This window comes from Eumetopias jubatus, unplaced genomic scaffold (assembly GCF_037043125.1).
Source record: "Eumetopias jubatus isolate StellerSeaLion01/CBP00866 unplaced genomic scaffold, mEumJub1_p1.0 scaffold_3, whole genome shotgun sequence".
Lineage (NCBI taxonomy): Eukaryota > Metazoa > Chordata > Mammalia > Carnivora > Otariidae > Eumetopias > Eumetopias jubatus.
In genome coordinates this window covers 85833274-85852174 of record NW_028274809.1, presented here as the reverse complement: position 1 = coordinate 85852174, position 18901 = coordinate 85833274, and the positions used below count along the sequence as shown (strand labels likewise).

At 37.5% G+C, this 18901-nt stretch overlaps 1 protein-coding gene across 3 annotated transcripts in view; it reads left to right on the top strand.

Moving 5' to 3' along the window:
• ARHGAP15 (Rho GTPase activating protein 15) overlaps positions 1-18901 on the top strand; it is a 604646-nt gene that overhangs the window by 455221 nt on the left and 130524 nt on the right. For all 3 annotated transcript variants that reach the window (XM_028123793.2, XM_088021728.1, XM_088021729.1), the window contains exon 12: positions 16302-16436. In XM_028123793.2, coding sequence (XP_027979594.1) covers positions 16302-16436 — 135 coding nt within the window. The remainder of the gene's footprint in view (positions 1-16301; positions 16437-18901) is intronic.

The following is an 18901-nucleotide window of genomic DNA, read 5'->3' as shown; positions in this document are numbered from 1 at the left end:
TGGATAGTTATAAATCTGGGAGTTTATCTATACTTGACCAACCAAGTTTCCAATTTGATTGCAAACTATCAACTTGTTGTTTGCAGAGATACAACTACTGAACCTGGAAAACACCTATCATTCCATGTGTTTCATTCCTCGCAACTTTAGATGTGTTTTGCCCTATAAAGTTTATGCCATTGTCTTTGTTATTAACCAGCAACGTATCAAAGAGCATTGGGTTTGCATTAATAGGTGTTCTTCAACAGAGATGACCCGAATCACAACGTGTGACTTATTCAGTATACTTAAAACCACTGCAACTCCTTTACAGACAAAACTGCTGTAGAATTTGCCTTGTCAAACATGCTGATTTGTATAGATGCTGGTCACTGGAGATCAACTATTAACACAGGAATCTATGTTATTGGTTGGATATTTCTTTTATACCATAGCCTGGAGCTGTTTATTTATAACCTTGTGTAAAAATAATTATTATATTCTCACTTCCAGGACATAAATATGAATGGTGCTCTTCTTTTCTTGTTTTTCTGTTCTTATATGACCATTTTCCTCCTTTATTATTTTAGGTGGTTTTGCCAAATAGTTTGTGAGTGAGGCAACAGTTTTAGAAACAGCTGTGGCATTAACTTCCTGTGTGAACTTGAGCAAATTATTTAAATTCTCTGATCCTTAGATCTTTACATGTTAAGTATGGATAATACTACTTTGCTTGGTTGCTATGGAAGCTAAACAAGATCATGTGTTCAAAGTGCCTCTCACGGGGCGCCTGGGTGGCTCAGGCGGTTAAGTGTCTGCCTTCAGCTCAGGTCATGATCCCGGGGTCCCAGGATGGAGCCCAGGGTCAGGCTCCCATCTCCCTGTGTCAGGCTTCCCGCTCCCCCCTCATTCTCTCTCTGTCTCTCTCTCAAATAAATAAAATCTTAAAAAACAAAACAAAACAAAGTGCTTGTCACAGTGATTGTCACATAATAGGTGCTAGTTTCCTCGCTTTTGTCATCGTTGTTATTATTCAACTTTTACTTCTATCAGTTAATTCTCAAATTGACCTATCCAATTTTTATCCCCCTTTACTAAGCTCCTATTCAAATATTCAAATGTCTACCGGATATTGTCACATGAAAATGTCAATAGCATACCCAAACCAAACTCCCTGGCATCTTATTGCCGAGAACAAACTGAATGAATAAAAAAACCCTAGCTACTCTTTCTCAGTTGTCCAATATAAGACAACTGCATCAGCACATCAACATCCTTTTAGCTAGAAATAAGAGTTGTACTTGATAGTCTTTTCCTTTTATCACCACAACTTTTATTAAATTTCAAGGTCTCACATAGTCTCTTTTTTCATTTCTACAAACCCTACTTAGTTTTGGTCTTCCTGATGCCTTGGACTATTACAATAGCTTTGTAACTAATTTGCATCTTTCTACTTTCTCACCTCTCAAATGTGTCGTTATATTCCCAACTGACTCATCTCCATAAACTACAGTCTGAATGATGTTATTTCTCCATTCAACTTTTGGTGGTTCTCTTTTGTCTAAAGGAGAACATTTAAACATTTAATCACTTAGCTGGGCAGTTAAGGCATTCCACCAACTTCCAAGCTGAGTTCTAGCATTTCATAACCCACCTTCACACTACCCATCAAGAGGTGCTTGCCAATAATCAAACTTTTATCCATATCATCTCTGTTTGCTAGAATAGTGGCTCTCAAACGTTAGCATGCATGAGAATGACCTGAAAGACTTGTTAAATCACAGATGGCCAGCTGCACCCCAGAGATGCTGATTCAGTAGGTCTGGGGTATAATGTGATAATTTGCATTTCTAATAATGTCCAATGTGATACTGAAATGGCTAGTCCTGTGATCACATTTGTAGAACCCTTGCCTACAACATGCTTTTTCCCCCAACTCAGTCATCAACATTCTATGAATCCCTTACTGTCATAGCCTTGGAAAAATTTCCCCTGCCACCCCAGTTAGAATGAATCAGTTCATACTCCATGATGGCGGAGTGACTAAGGTTTCAGGCTTGGAGCCCAGTGGATTGGACTCTAGCTAAAACCTGAGTGAACTTAGACAAGTTGCTTAATCTCTGGACCTCCATTTTCCTATCACTAAAATTGAACTAATAATAGTTCCTATAGCATATGTTGGTGTGAGGATAAAATAAATTAATACCTGCGAAGCACTCATAATAGTGCCGGGGAAGTGCTCAACTGTATTATGTTACCTAGTAGTTTATCTCTTTAATCTAACACTCCACTTAGCAATGTAATAGTGTTTGGTGTTTGCAGACCTAAGTCCTTTTTTAGACATTAAGTTCCCTGAAAATAGAGACCACATCTTTGTGAATCCCAGAAACATAGCCTTGGGCTTAACACTTTACAGATATGCAGTATAAAATAATTTTCAATTAAATCAAAATTGAGAAAAGTCTGCAAAGGGATCTTAAGTAAGTAAAAATCTTCTAAACAATAAACAAGCCATCCATTTCTTCTTCCTGCGTCATAAAGATGAAAAAAATGAGGTCAATTATTAATAATATATTGAAAGTAGGTGTGCTTTTTCTTTTGAATTTTCTGAACTCTATAATTAAAATGACTTCAAACTGAAAGATTGTAAAGAAGAAATTAATCTTATTGGTAAGTAAAAAAGCAAATCCCATGGTTGATGATAGATATGACCTGTTAGCAATAGTTACACTTTTATACTTTCTTTTCTTACAATCAGCAAGTGGAGACCAGCATAATCCAATTAATTGTAATTCCCTTTTGTAGAGTCAGTAAAGTAGTGCATGATATTGAACACCATTGAAGTCTTATCTCTGGTCAGATAATCCAAACGGATTCTCATTTCCGACTACCAGCAGGTCTTTCTAAACTTTAGGAAAAATAGAATATTTTGACATCCCTGAAACTATGATAAATGTGATACACAATAATTGGTCTCTGAACTTTAATCTTTGTACATGCCTAACCATCAGTTTTCTAGACTTCTTTCTCTGCCATGTAACAGTTTCATCAATACACCTAAATGTCTCTTATTTCCTGACTTCCTTTTAAATATTTTTTTCCACAATGAATATGCAGTATTTTCACACAACGGAGCTTCTCAACTGAGCTCCTTGCTCACGATGCCTCTTGGACACACCACCTCTCATCCATATAATCACTATGATTCATCCTGCTCATTCCTGCCAGAGCACCTTGTTAGAATGTCACTGTCACTGCTGCTTCATCCAGCTGATTTCAATTGTAAGGTCCTCATGCTCTGGCCTGTGTCTTCCTTTCCACCCTCAGCAATCTGAGACACGGAACTTATACATCTGGGCTCTCCAGCAACTTGTAGTCCCACAAATGCATTGTGTTCCTCAGACTGTGGCATGACTGTTACTTCTCATGTCCTTTATACACCTCTTCCCACCCTCTCCCCAATCCCCTACCCCATTGTCCACACGGCTGCTCATAAACTAAGATAATTGTTATGTGACACCTCATCTGGAAAGCCTCCCTTGACCACCTTCCAGAGGACACTGGATACTCATCTTCTGTGTTCCCATAGCCATCCACACTAAATTATATAGTAACATTTTCCATGTTCTATTGTAATTTTTTTTCCTATATACTGCAAGATCTTCAAACTTAGAAACCAGGTCTTCATTATGTATTGTTTCATCCCAGCAGCTACAACATGTCCAGCACAAAATAGGAGTTCAGTGAATATTTGATAAACGAATGAACAACCTACTTATATCTTCAGTACTAAGGGTTTTGAAAGAGAAAAATGAACAAAGAGAACACAAAAATTGTGCTGTATACATGTGTGTATGTACATAGACCTACTGTTATCAGCATTATTGTTATACCATGAAATAGCCTCTACTTATCTAAGGAGGTTAAAATTGGACAATTTTACCCATAAATAGTAAAAGGGAGCACACCAGCATGAGGCACTAGGCTAAGCACTGGGGATACAAAGATTAATATTAACAAACTTCTTCAGAAGAGGGATACCAAAGAAATTTTTTGGTTACGTCAATAGAGTTAAAATATTTAGGGTGTGCCTGGAGTGATGGGATTATCAGGGAGGATTAGAAACATAAGAAGCCTCAATGGGGAAAAGCTGAGAGCTATTCCCCTAAGGTCAGGAACGCGGCAGGGATGTCCACTATCACCACTGCTATTCAACATAGTATTAGAAGTCCTAGCCACAGCAATCAGACAACAAAAAGAAATCAAAGGCATCCAAATCGGCAAAGAGGAAGTCAAACTCACTCTTTGCAGATGATATGATACTGTATGTGGAAAACCCAAAAGACTCCACCCCAAAACTGCTAGAACTCATACAGGAATTAAGTAAAGTAGCAGGATATATAATCAATGCACAGAAATCAGTGGCATTCCTATACACCAACAACCAGACAGAAGAGAGACAAATCAAGGAGTCGATCCCATTTACAATTGCATCCAAAACCATAAGATATCTAGGAATAAATTTAACCAAAGAGGCAAAGGATCTGTACTCAGAAAACTATAAAATACTCATGAAAGAAATTGAAGAGGACACAAAGAAATGGAAAAACGTTCCATGCACATGGATTGGGAGAACGAACATTGTGAAGATGTCAGTGCTACCTAGAGCAATCTATACATTCAATGCAGTCCCCATCAAAATACCATCCACTTTTTTCAAAGAAATGGAACAAATAATCCTAAAATTTGTATGGAACGAGAAGAGACCCCGAATAGCCAGAGGAATCTTGAAAAAGAAAAGCAAAGCTGGCGGCGTCACAATTCCAGACTTCCAGCTCTATTACAAAGCTGTCATCATCAAGACAGTATGGTACTGGCACAAAAACAGACACATAGATCAATGGAACAGAATAGAGAGCCCAGAAATGGACCCTCAACTCTATGGTCAACTAATCTTTGACAAAGCAGGAAAGAATGTCCAATGGCAAAAAGACAGTCTCTTCAACAAATGGTGTTGGGAAAATTGGACAGCCACCTGCAGAAGAATGAAACTGGAACATTTCCTTACACCACACACAAAAATAGACTCCAAATGGTTGAAACACCTAAACGTGAGACAGGAGTCCATCAAAATCCTAAAGGAGAACACAGGCAGCAACCTCTTTGACCTCAGCCGCAGCAACTTCTTCCTAGAAACATCACCAAAGGCAAGGGAAGCAAGGGCAAAAATGAACTATTGGGATTTCATCAAGATAAAAAGCTTTTGCACAGCAAAAGAAACAGTCCACAAAACCAAAAGACAACTGACAGAATGGGAGAAAATATCTGCAAATGACATATCAGATAAAGGGCTAGTATCCAAAATCTATAAAGAACTTATCAAACAACACCCAAAGAACAAATAATCCAATCAAGAAATGGGCAGAAGACATGAACAGACATTTTTCCAAAGAAGACATCCAAATGGCCAACAAACACATGAAAAAGTGCTCAACATCGCTCGGCATCAGGGAAATCCAAATCAAAACCTCAATGAGTTACCACCTCACACCAGTCAGAACGGGTAGAATTAACAAGTCAGGAAACAACAGATGTTGGCGGGGATGCAGAGAAAGGGGAGCCCTCCTACACTGTTGGTGGGAATGCAAGCTGGTGCAACCACTCTGGAAAACAGTAGGGGGGTTCCTCAAACAGTTGAAAATAAAGCTACCATACGATCCAGCAATTGCACTACTGGGTATTTACCACAAAGATACAAATGTAGGGATTCGAAGGGGTACGTGCACCCCAGTGTTTATAGGAGCAATGTCCACAATAGCCAAACTGTGGAAAGAGCCAAGATGTCCATCGACAGATGAATGGGTAAAGAAGAGGTGGTATATATACACAATGGAATATTATGCAGCCCTCAAAAAGAATGAGATCTTGCCATTTGCAACGACGTGGATGGAACTGGAGGGTGTTATGCTCAGTGAAATAAGTCAATCAGAGAAAGACATGTATCATATGACCTCACTGCTATGAGGAATTCTTAATCTCAGGAAACAAATTGAGTGTTGCTGGAGTGGTGGGGGGTGGGAGGGCTGGGGTGGCTGGGTGATAGACACTGGGGAGGGTATATGCTATGGTGAGCGCTGTGAATTGTGCAAGACTGTTGAATCACAGATCTGTACCTCTGAAACAAATAATGCAACATATGTTAAGAAAAAAGAAAAAGAAGAAGATAGTAGGAGGGGAAGAATGAAGGGGAGTAAGTCTGAGGGGGAGACTGAACCATGAGAGATGATGGACTCTGAACAACAAACTGAGGGTTCTAGAGGGGAGGGGGTGGGGGGATGGGTTAGCCTGGTGATGGGTATTAAAGAGGGCACATTCTGCGTGGAGCACTGGGTGTTATGCACAAACAATGAATCATGGAACACTACATCAAAAACTAATGATGTAATGTGTGGTGATTAACATAACAATAAAAAATTTACAAAAAAAGAAACATAGGCAGCTGGATCTGAAATGAAGCTGAATGTAGCCACAGTCAAGATTAGCAGGATAGGTAGCTGAGTAACATCAGGAAACACAGGCAGAGACCTGAGAGTTAGTGCCACGGATTTGTTTAGTGTTAAACTGGAAAAGAAGCAAGGAGCAGAGTACCGCATTGCAGAAGCCTCAGTCTTCCCATATCCATCACTCCAGCTTCCTCTACTGACTTTTTGTGGGCAGTCTAACGAGAGAATGTGTATGGTGAGGTTAACCCAAGTACACCTCTGTTCTCTTTGCTAAAAGAGAAGTTCCTATGGCCCAGAACCTCCTGGGCTACTTGGAAATATGTCTCAGTACTAACAGGTCACCTGAGACCATAGCACTTGATGTCTTCCTATCTTTCTACAAGAGGAACTGTAGAAAACCCTCAGACTTGGGAGGGTTACATAGCTATCATCATCATCCTCATCATGATCTTTACTAAAGAGGTACTTATTAAGCAACTAATTGAGCATTTATTTGTATTGATGAAACAAATAGAAAATTAAAAGGGGTAGCTTCTTCCCTAAAGATAGCACAATCCTAGCTATGATGTTAAAGAGAACTTGAGAATTGTCAGGACTTTAAGAGATTTTTATATCATTTCTGAAACATCTTGCAATCCTCATTCTGTCCTTAGAATTACCTTTCTTCTCATACTTCTTGCACTTAACACAGCATTGACATCTAGTAGTTGTCTCAAATTGTTTTAATGAATGAATATGTTAATTACTTTGATCAATACTTAATTCATTTGACTCTGTACTACTAATTGCTGAAATTGACATACATGGTGGAATTCCATTCCTTTATTTATTTTTGGCATACCCATTCTTTCTTTTTAATTTGATTTTACTTCTATTTAGTATCTTATTTTATCAGAAAACAGTTACTGTTTTTGGTGTTTTATTTTTTTACTATTTTTTCAATTTAAATTCAATTAATTAACATATAGTGTATTATTAGATTCAGAGGTAGAGTTCAGTGATTCATCAGTCTTATATAATACCCAGTGCTCATTAACATCACGTACCCTCCTTAATGTCCATCACCCAGTTACCCCATCCCCCCACACTCCTCCCCTCCAGCAACCCTCAGTTTTTTCCTATGATTAAGAGTCTCTTATGGCTTGTTCTCCCTGTCTGATTTCATCTTGCAGAAAAGAGTTATTGTTATTGGGGCTTACTTTCTTATTTGTAGTTATTATTGTTTGTATATGTTTGTTAAACATCAATTGTTTACCCATTATTGTCATTTAAATAGTCAAAATTTTTCACTTCATTCACCAAGATTTTTATGTGTATTTTTAGTCTAAGTCTCTATATCTCTCCTTATTTTATTCTTTATTTAGTATTTTTTCAACTATACAAGTAAAAGCACAATTTACGAACATCTGAGAAGAGTGACAGGCAGTAATGAGTATATGTTCCCAATGAATCATAGTCTTCAAATATTGTGATGGTAACATAAATTGGTGCACTAGCTATGAGGGCAATGTGGCAAGGTCTATCAATATTTTAGATATACGCACAATCTTTGATCTAGAAACTCTAGGTCTAAGAATTTGTTCTGTGCACATAGTACACACTTATACTTAGATGTAAATGATCTAAGAACAAGATAACTTACACTAGCACTTGCAAAATATTCGACAATTGAAAACTGACTACGTAAATTACTGTGCATCCATAAAATTAATTATGCAACTTTAAAAAAAGAACAAGGAAGCTCTTTATGTCCTGATTTTGAATAATCTCTATGATATATTATCAAGGGAAAAGAATCAAGTTGCAGAACAGTACATAGATTATATTGCTGTTTATGTTTTAAGTGATGGTGGAGGGTAATGTAGCTTGAGTATAGAAAATGGCTTTAAAAGGATACATAGGAAATTGATAACATGGATTTTCTATGGGTGAACTAGCTAACTAGGGATAGACTAGAAAGAGACTTTTGCAGTATGCATTTTAAACTTTAAATTGTGTGAATACATTTTCCATTTCAAAATAAAATAAATAAAATTTTCTAAATAGCAATAAGCACCACAACTCTTCATATTAAACAATGTAACTTTTCAAGTATGTTATCAAGTGTTTTGACAATTTTTATCAACTACTTTTTATAGCTCCTTTGTAATGAAAACAGCCCACATTGTGAATTATTTGTATGAATTACGATTCTCCAACGTTATGGAAGAAAGGGACACAAGGGTGATTTTATGCTCCATATCTTTGAAAGCTGGAGGCCCCTGGAGTCAGACAGGCAGACTCTCTTTTGAGGTGGAAAAAAAAAATTCTCTAAAACTTTTCATTCAAAAAACAAAATAACCAGTTATTGATAATAGGTTCATGAAAAAATCTATATCATTATTCTGGACTGAAAACATTGCACAGATACAGAATTAAGAAGATTGTGTTATTCAGTGGTTTCACAAAGAAACTGATGCATAGAGATCTAGCTATTCTGCCTAACCTTATGCACACAGTTGTAAAACTTACAGATCTGCCAACTCCGACTTCTTGTGCCTTTGTGTTTGTTTGTTTGTTTTTTAATTTTTATTTATTTATTTGAAGAACTGGCAGCTCTTGAGATATGAAATAGAAAATTTATTTAACTATGCCCATGAATCAATTAATCAAGATAATTTAGGGGGAAAATGTTCTTCAATGATTGCCAAAACACTCTCTTCATTTTTGTTATCTTTAATTGATATCTTATCTAGGAATAAAATGGTTTCAACAAGTGAGAGTAGCTCTGTCTTAATCTACCAATTTTGTTTACCTTTTATTTCTATTTTCCTGACGAAATATTTCCAGATGGGAGACTTCTAAACTAGCAAAGACCCCAGTCCTTCCTGCTAAATGATACCATTTCTAACCCCACAAACATCAACCACGTAGTAAAGGGAATTATAAAAGCTAGAAATTATATTAGATTCTGGAAACATTTGCCAAAGTCCAGCCGACCAAGAAGATAATGTCCAGATAAATTTTCTAATAACGTTATAACAAGTCTGTACTAAATCTTTTACATACATTACTTCACTTAATTCTCACACAAAATTAGGAGGGCGACGTGACAGTCTCATTAGACACTCACATGTGCGTATACCTACAATAAAAATGTTATCTGTAGATGGGCATTTATAGGATTTAGTTGTATTTATTTCCCAGATATCATTATGAAATATGTTTTGACCTGATCTTCTGCTTGATATTTGCAAATGTAATATAACTTTGAGGGAACAAATAGCAATGGTGTTGAAATTTAGAGCCAATAACGAAGGAAACTCAAAAATGACTTTGTTGAAATGTAATCCTACGGATTCTCTACCCTTTGGAGTATGTAATGTATGAAATCATCCATGGAATTCAAACAAATTCAGATTCTGTTTGGAGAAGACGGTCAAATAAAATGAACCATTGTGTATGGTGTCTGCAGAGCACAAAAAGCCTTTGACAGAATGGAAATAAGAGCAGTGTTGGAAGCTCTGAGTATGAAAGGAATTAAAGAAATATATATTGGGACCATGAAATATATCATTTTTTTAAATGTATGATCCTCACAAATAAAGTCAGTTCATTTTTTTGGGTGGTGGTGTTGTTGTTAGACTCTGAACAGGGCTACCTCTCCTCAGATGCCCAGACAAAAATTGTCTAAAAGCCTGGAGAGAAGCATAATGTCAATAACATCATTTTATAAGGTGGCATTATACATGGAGTTGTGATGATGGGGAGATGTTTTATGGTATGCCATTATAAATTAAAAATGCACGAAGCAATGACACGTTTGTTATACTTTCCATCTGTGGTGCTTGCTTCACAAGTTTCAGTTGTACCTATTTATTATGTTATTATTTACATTCAAATGAAATCTGAGAAAAAATAAAAATAAGACATTCTCATTCCTGACCCAGTTCCTGTGCTGGATATAGTAGAAGTCTGTTTCACTTCCTTCAAAGAGAGTAACTAAAGATATTTTATATTAGCCTGTGACATTATTTGCTTGCCTTGGGCTTCCTAAGTGATTTGCAAAGGAGTATACACAACATGAAATACATAGAAAGCAAGCCAACATGGCATGCCAAAACATCCCATTAAGAAATAAAAACTTGTTTTTTTGTCTTGTTTTGTTTTTAGTTTTAGTATCTTAAAGAGTTTCTGGTTATTTCCTTGGTTCCTCCTTCTTTCTTACTAAGTTGGCCACACAAAACTATATTTTGTAGGCCAGGTGGCAAAACTGCCCAGATCCAACCATGTTCTCTTACAGTAAAGTAAGCATTTTTAAATATAGGCCTGTTCATAGCTTCCTGGAAGTTATTATGATAAATTGTAAGGACCATATCTCTTTGATTTTGGAATATAAAGTTTCATATTTAAAACCACTTTCCACCTTATTTGATAGATACCATGGCTGTAGAAAGTTGATTTAGCTTGCATTGAGTGTTTCCTGAGAACATTTTAAATGTTCCCCAGTATTTTGTGTCTGAGGTTATAACAGCAATGAAATATTTGCACTTTAGAAGTAGTAGCTGGAAAAAAGAATGAGTAAGAAAATGGCAATCATAATTTTTATTCTTTGTCTAGAGGCCAAGATAGAGAGCATCCTGCATGTTTAGAGAGCAAATCATTTGAAATAGTTGGGTTGCGTCTAAATAGGCAAGCTATTATCCAACTAATTCTAGCTTCAAACCCGTTGTCTGAATCTAGATAATTATTTTATTCATCTGGAATAACCTAAACAGCTTTCTGCTGTCTATTATATTTCATAAGTGGGGCATAGCCTGTGTGTTAAGAAAATATTTAGATACGATCCAGGAACATGACATCTTTCTTTATGCAAACTTTTGGCCATTATATTCATTTTTTAGGGCTGCCATAACAAAGTACCACAGACTGAGAGTTGGGTGGGATCAAACAACAGAAATTTATTTGTTCATATTTAGGAAGGCAAGAAGTCCAGGATCAAGGTATTGGCGGGGTTGCTTTACTCTGAGGCCTCTCTCCTCGGCTTGTAGACGGCATCTTCCTCCTGTTTCTTCACATGGTCTTCCCTCGGTACATGTCTGCGTCCTAATCTTCTCTTTGGACCAAGGACGTCAGTCATACTGGATTAAGGTGCACCCAGTATGACCTTATTTTACCTTAATTACCTCTTTAAAGGTCCCATCTCCAAATACAGTCACATGCCAAGGTAGTGGGGGTTAGGACTTCAATGTATGAATTGAGGGTGACACAAGTCAGCCCATAACAGACACACTGCACATTTTTGGGGGTGATATGTTTATTCTCGGAGCTTGTTCTTGCTTGTCTGCAAGGATCAATAGGGTCTTATTCTAGAGAACAGACATAAGATGTAAAATGTCTAGAACTTAGTCTATATTCACTTGAATAGTATTTCTGAGCACCTGGTGAAACCCTCTCCTCTGACGAATATAAAACAGCTTCAACAGTTGTGGCTTTGAAAAGCACACAATACAGCCCCGGTATGTAGTCTCTATTCCATCTATGTTTATTCAATACGAATCAACTGAACTAACAAATTAACTGTCCATTTGGTCAAGTTCTCTAAAATAACATCCTCACTGAAGTCTCATGTTAGTCCCAAGATGCTGTAGGAAGGGGCTGGAGTGAGTGCAGCAGAAGGATGCTACTTTTGACACAGGGTTTACATCACTGGGGGGTTTGAGAATTTGGAAGCTGTCTAATCTGCTGGAAATCACACTGAACTGTCACTTTAAGGGGCCAACACAACAGGAAAGGTTGAGCTAGTCAAATGATTCAACCAACTTCCTTTTGATCCACTCCCTTAAGTGCTACACTGAAGATCATCTATGTCCTTATAGATAAACAGTGTGTCTTATCCACTTTAATAACTAATCTTCCAGTTTGATTTGATGGCCAAACACATTATTATTTTTCAGATCGGTAGTCCCTCTGGCATCTCTTTCATTTGGGCCTTTCAAATAAGGTTCCCGAATGGTCATCTGCCCTGGAAGCAGATACCACATCCTTTATGAGAGTTTTACAATGTAATAGATTCTTTTCACTATATTAATAAAATCAGAGCTCTTCTCCCCACATCCTGGGGAAAGTTGGGGTGTCTTTTCCTCTTTTTTATTACAACAGTAAAAGAAAGTTGGAAAGAAGCTTTAAAAGTGCCTAGAGAAAACTACAAGGTAAACACGCACTTGCTCTTCAATACACAAAGAAGTACCTCTCTACTCTTATGTCACTACTCGCTTCTGGATAGTTCAAGTTATCTGCAGTCACATTTCAATCAGCACAGTGAGTTTAGTTAAAATCAGAGCAGATATTGCAACTTCTGTTTATACCAATCTGTAGGGCAATATTTGAGGAAAGTGGCCATTGAACTAATAAACGTGCCTTTTTCCCGAGGAAATTACCAGGATCTGCTGTCACTATCAAAGGTGCATCTTTTAATTCTCCATTTTAAGAAAGACTGTTCCTAATAGTAATTATCTATTTTTTTTCTTTCAAATATAATCAGCTTGATATAGATGTTCTTACTCAAAATAAATAAAATACACAAAAGATCCCACAAGAAAGGGCATTTCAAGATGGCCTTATTCCAACATGTAGATAAATGTCTTGGTGATCTCATAAAAGTCACATAGTGTTTGGATTCTAGAGCTTGACCCATCTTCAATTCTGTTTCTATGCTTTAAGCCAAAAGCCATGACCAAAATGAATTTAAGAAAACCTAATTAGAAGGCCAGGAGAAATCAGCACGATTATCAGAGTAAGGATTGCGAGATGTCATGATTCAGCCATTCTTCTTCCCAGTACTGGACTCCAGCATGTCAAGTTTCTACTGATGCTCTCACACATCCTAGTATGCCCAGCACAAACCCCACAACAAAGAATTATCTAGTGCCAAGTGTTAATAGTGCTTTACTGTTGAGAAACTTTGCTCTGTTGAAAAAAGGGAGAAGCGTAAGACGTCACCACCGCTAACGGTTTATTTATACAGTGTCTATCAAATAATACAAATGTGTTTATAACGATACCTGTTGTGCTCACTTCGGCAGCACATATGATAATGATATGTGTTACAACCAAGTTACAATTATGGTCAGTTCATTTTGTATATGGACATAACTGCATGTTTCAATAAATCGCAATGGCCTTGGAAAATATTCCTTAAAGCCCTCTGGTTTACAAGTAATCTTAAACTTGGTTGGTTATGAAAAAATTTAATATAAAAGTTAGATTTTATATTTCAAAAGATTCTTTCCAACTGTTTGCCATACTATTTATTTAAGCTACTTGTAGAGAGCTACACGTTGTTTTGCTTTCTTTTTTTAAGTGAAGACTACATAGTAGGAATGCTAGTTTAAGTAACACAAGTCAATAATATCAATATGTCATTTCAAGTGCATATCATCAAATGGTATTTATTGATATTTTCTTTTTTATGTATATTGAAATATCCCATTTTCACAATCACTTGAATTAACTGATGTTTATCTGGAGGGGACAAATATCAGTCATCAAGCCATTGTTTGTTCTTGTTGTTTTCTTGCTCCAGATAAAACCACTCTCTTTTTTGACCTACTGAACACTTCCTTTTGGCAATCTTGAACCTGTGCATCAGAATGGCATTTTGTCTTGGACTTTTCTGACAAATATTTGGTAAAGATAGTTGTGTGTGTGAGAACACACGTGTGTGTGTGTGTGTGTGTGTGTGTTTAGGTTTCCACTTAAAGTTCAGTGCCAAAGCTACAGTACTTATACATTTTCTAAATGTGTTTTAAGCAATAAGTTGTACAACATTTTTAGAACATGTGTTAAGCTATTTCTCTAAGAATGAAGCTCTTAACAAAACATAAGCACTCTGCATGAGATCTTAGCAGCAAAGTGCTTAAAAGATAAAGTAAGAATTGGTACCATGGGAAGAACACCAGCTGTAGAGCGCACAGGTCCATTATGAGAAGTATGGTAGTGGGTAGGGAGAAAATGATTTAATCAGGAGTAAAACCAATTTTATTATAAGGGCACGCAGGGGGTGTGGCACCATAGTGAGAGGGACATTTCAAAATATCTGACAGATTTCAACAATGTGAAAACCCCGTTCTTTAAAGTGACAGTAAACCCCATCAGGTCTCCCTTTTTGATGCTATTGTTAACAGTTGACTGTTTAAAGCTGGCCTGCTAAGATGCTGTCGGCCTATTTCAATAGTATGTAGCCAAATAAAAGACTAATTGTTGAAATACAATCAATCAAAAATGATTACAGGGCAGAAAGAAGGTCTCCTCCGCTGATTTTGTTGTGGATCATATTATTGTGTTATGACTGAGGTAAGAATGAAGACTGAAAGGGAAGAAGAAAATAGCCCATCTGAAATAAACAGATGCACCTTCTCTCCTTCTCTTTGCAAATGTCCTATTGAACAGGAACGTCACTTGCCAGCCCTGGAGATAGTAGTCCATTTAGAAAAAGAGATCTGATAAAGATTTTGGCTAAGATTTTAAAAGGACACGAACACTATTAACAAAGGAGCCCGTGCAGAGATTCCCCACAGTGACAATTCTCAGCTTTTCTCACATTTTTGGTGCAGATTCTCCTCTGCCTCATAAAACTGACACCAAGGGGGCATGTGAATGCGAACCCAAGACATCGGGAAAGAAACAAAATTCCGGTGGACTAGATACCTGTGAAGTTCTGGCCAGGATACCAGGCTTTTCAGTTAACCTCCCCCTCCCAGGTTGTTTAAAACGATTAACTTTAGTTTCTATTCAGCCCAGAATTCAAAATCTTTTTCACGTTGCATGCTTACAAAGACAAATAGAACAGCAATGCTTTTCTGCCTTGCTTCCTTTTAGTGGTGTGTAAAGATGTCCCTTTCAGACCCTGCCACATCCACTTCTTGGGGAAGAATGATTCCAGACTTTCCTCTTGAGGGCGAACAAGAAGAAAATAATTGTCCAGCGTCTCCTTATTTCTTCTAAAAACTTCATTTTGGCATTTATGTTCTTTAGTATTTAAATGTTTCAACTCACTCAAGCTTCCCAAGCAAACATGTCTGTTGTTTCTAGACGGAGCTGGTAAGCACTTGTGGTTTGTCTTTAGTGTGTTATCATTTTTGACAGTTTTGCATAGCCTCTGTAGGCCAACAGGGGTCTGTCTAATATTGTTGCTGGGCACATTTTCCTCGCTGAGATGAAAACTAAAAAAAAAAAAAAAAAGGTATTTTTGAAGCAGTAAGAAGGAATTAATATCCTTTCTCACTCAGTATTCTATTCCTTGCTGACTTTATATTCAGCAAAAAAAAAAGCAAAAAAGTGTTACCCATTATTCCCTTGTACATAGCAAGGCTAACACATGTAAAGCAATAACTCATTTTCTATTGCCATGTTTAGCATATGTCTCCTGTTGGCTCAGCAAGGCCTTTAGGCCGGTCCCTTGAGCCGGCCATCATTGGCAACTCTTAGCCCCTCGGCCTCAAAACCAAATAGCTTTGAATCATGTTGAGCTGTGATGCTAATTTTCATACTGATGCATTATGGGAATAAATGTATCTGACATACTGTGTCAATGGCACTGTCTCTTTGTGTCTCTTGTTTTTTTGTTAGCTGCATTCCTACAGATGGTATTCCATTGAAAATGTTCCCTTCCTACGGAAAAAGGGGAAAAAAAAAAAAAACAAGCACAGCACCAAACCTCTAGGTGCAGAAGGCTGTTAACGGTTGCTGATGATAGTAGGCAAACATTAACATAATAATTAGTGTCTTGTAATTGTTTCATTAAAACCAGTTGTTCCATTTCTCCTCGTGTTTTCCCAGAAGAGAAGCTGAATTTGGACGACAGCCAGTGGGAGGACATCCACGTTGTCACCGGAGCACTGAAGATGTTTTTCCGGGAGCTGCCTGAGCCGCTCTTCCCTTACAGCTTCTTTGAGCGGTTTGTGGAAGCGATCAGTAAGTAACCTCACAGACTGGAGCGCTTGGTGGAGAAACCTGGTGGCGTGGAGTTATTAAGTAAACAATAAGAAGGACAAGAATAGTGATCGTGGAGATGATAAGACCCCCAACGCTCCACATGTTTCATTTGCTGTGTTGTGTTTTTGATGGCTTATTTTTATTTCTGGCCCTGCAATATTATCTGAGTTTTGTTTTGGATTTTGGTTTTTGGTTTAAAAAAAAAATAAGGTAACCTATTTAGAGTGGTTGCTTTTCAACTAAAAACTCCTCAAATGAAAATAACTTCTCACGGAATCAGTTTCGAAGGGATCACCTTTGGCATTCTCAGCACCTACCTTTCAGAGTTTGGGGATTGGCAAGGAGTTTGGGTACAAAAGGGTCTTGAAAAAGAACTTAAGTGACTTTCATTTTGTTTCATTAAAGAGGTGTTAAATCATCAACTCAGGCATCGCCTTCTCGAGGCTCCCTCACCCTCCACCCACCAATACTAGTAAATAGCTACAATTTGCTTATGAACAGTGTGATATTAAATTAACTACTGGCAGGTTTCTTTGGTTAAGCTGGTGACTTTGTAGGAGGTTGAATTATATCACATACTAACCAGTAGTCATTGTACACTCACTCCAGGAAGCTTCTTTTTCTATTGTTTTTGCATTCAGAACACACACACTTAAGTCAAAATGAGTAAATCAATGAGTGAATGAATAAAAATCTTTCCAAATGCAAGGAAACTTTTGCTATTGATGCTTCGAGAAGCAACTACTAGTACATCTAAATTTAGTATCTTAGGGTACACTTACTATAATTGTGGCAGCTTAAAAAATGTTTCCTGGCAAGAAAGCTGATTTGAGGAGGAAAAAGAAAGAAGAAAGAAAGGTAAAATTAAAAAGTTTGCAAGCCTTGCAGGAGCTTAATTAAAGTCCAAACGAGAAAAATCTCCAAGAAAAAAAAAAACTGCTCTGTTTAGGAAGTCTGATAGAGGATGGCTGTGTGTGCAGTGTTCCCATTAGTGGGCGTAGGGGTTTGGGGGGCCCATGTTGGAGAACAGCCCCTCAATATGCCCTTTATTCTGTGGCCCATTTCACAAGTCTTCATACTTGTTTAAAGTTCTGGTCACCAAATGATATCAAGAGGAATATAGCAAAGTTATTTCCCCAAGGTCTTTCTCTTGTGTGCTCACAACGTTGGATTTTGTTGTTGTCATTGTTGCTCTTGTTGAATATAGCAGCAGGTTCTCTTAACGATGGGTTTTGAGGTGAGGCTGGGCCTCTTAACCCCCGTCTTTTTATTTCATGAGCTTTCTGCTTCTCAAGGAGAACAGTATTTTATGGTTCCCAGGCTCAACTTTTTAAAAGGAGGAATAAAGAAAATAATAAATAAGCATGCATTTCCATAACAACTTATTCTGACATTCTGTCTTGGAACATGGCTGGCGAGCATGAAAGATTACTGGCAGTGTTAGCACAGTGTTCTGGTAAGAAGTCAGGAAACTTGCATTTCAGTACCTATTTCGATTATGTATCTTTAAAGAAGTCATACAAATTTCACATTACGGCCTCCAGACTTTTAGGTGAGGATTATGTTATTTGTAAACATACCTGTACATGTGCTGATTTGAGGGCTGTGATATAGAAACCCATTGTTTAAGCTTCCTTTAGTTCACCTGATTCTAAAGATACAAAGCAAGTCATTCCCTTAGCTTGAGAGATAGGGGAAGCAGAGGGCCCTCAGAGGGCATGTGAGGGCATGTCCTTTGAATTTCTCCAAAGAGTAGGACCATCCCTGCACTATTGTAGACTCAACCCTCACTTAACAGAACTTCAGAAACACTGGCATAGTCAGAATGGAACAAGGCAGAGTTGAAGTGGCCGCATGCTATCGTGACAGATGGCTATTGAAAGAGTTTTCGGCAACATGTATAAAATGGGTTATGGCAAAAACGAAAGAGATAGTGCTTAAGAAAAGTCCTTTAAAACTGTAGGACACCGTACAGATGCTAACAGTGTTTCTTCAGTTGAGCTTTGTCTGAGAATGTAATATAGAAACAAGGAGGTAGTTTTTCCTTCATTGTTTAAGGCAAGGAGAATCCACCAAACTGCCTTGCTTCACCTAACTCAAAACAGTACCTATTATTTCTTACTATGTAAAATGGAAGGACTAACCAACAGGGTTGTATGGTGGAGAACTATATCAAGATGTTGGACAGAGACATAAGTTTACTAACCCATGTGTTTTAGCAGAATCTTGAAGTCAGTTCTGGTGTTATAAACTCAACTAAACTCGGCTCTAGGTTGTAGTTCATATTTAAATATCCTTAAGCAATGAGAGAATGGCCACTCCCCCTTTGGCAATGGTAAAACTACACCAGAGTAGGTATTTTTACTCCACTGTGTACCAATCGAGTAAAAAATCTTTCAAAACTATAAAGACATTTATATCCAGCCCCAAAGGGGCGATGGGTT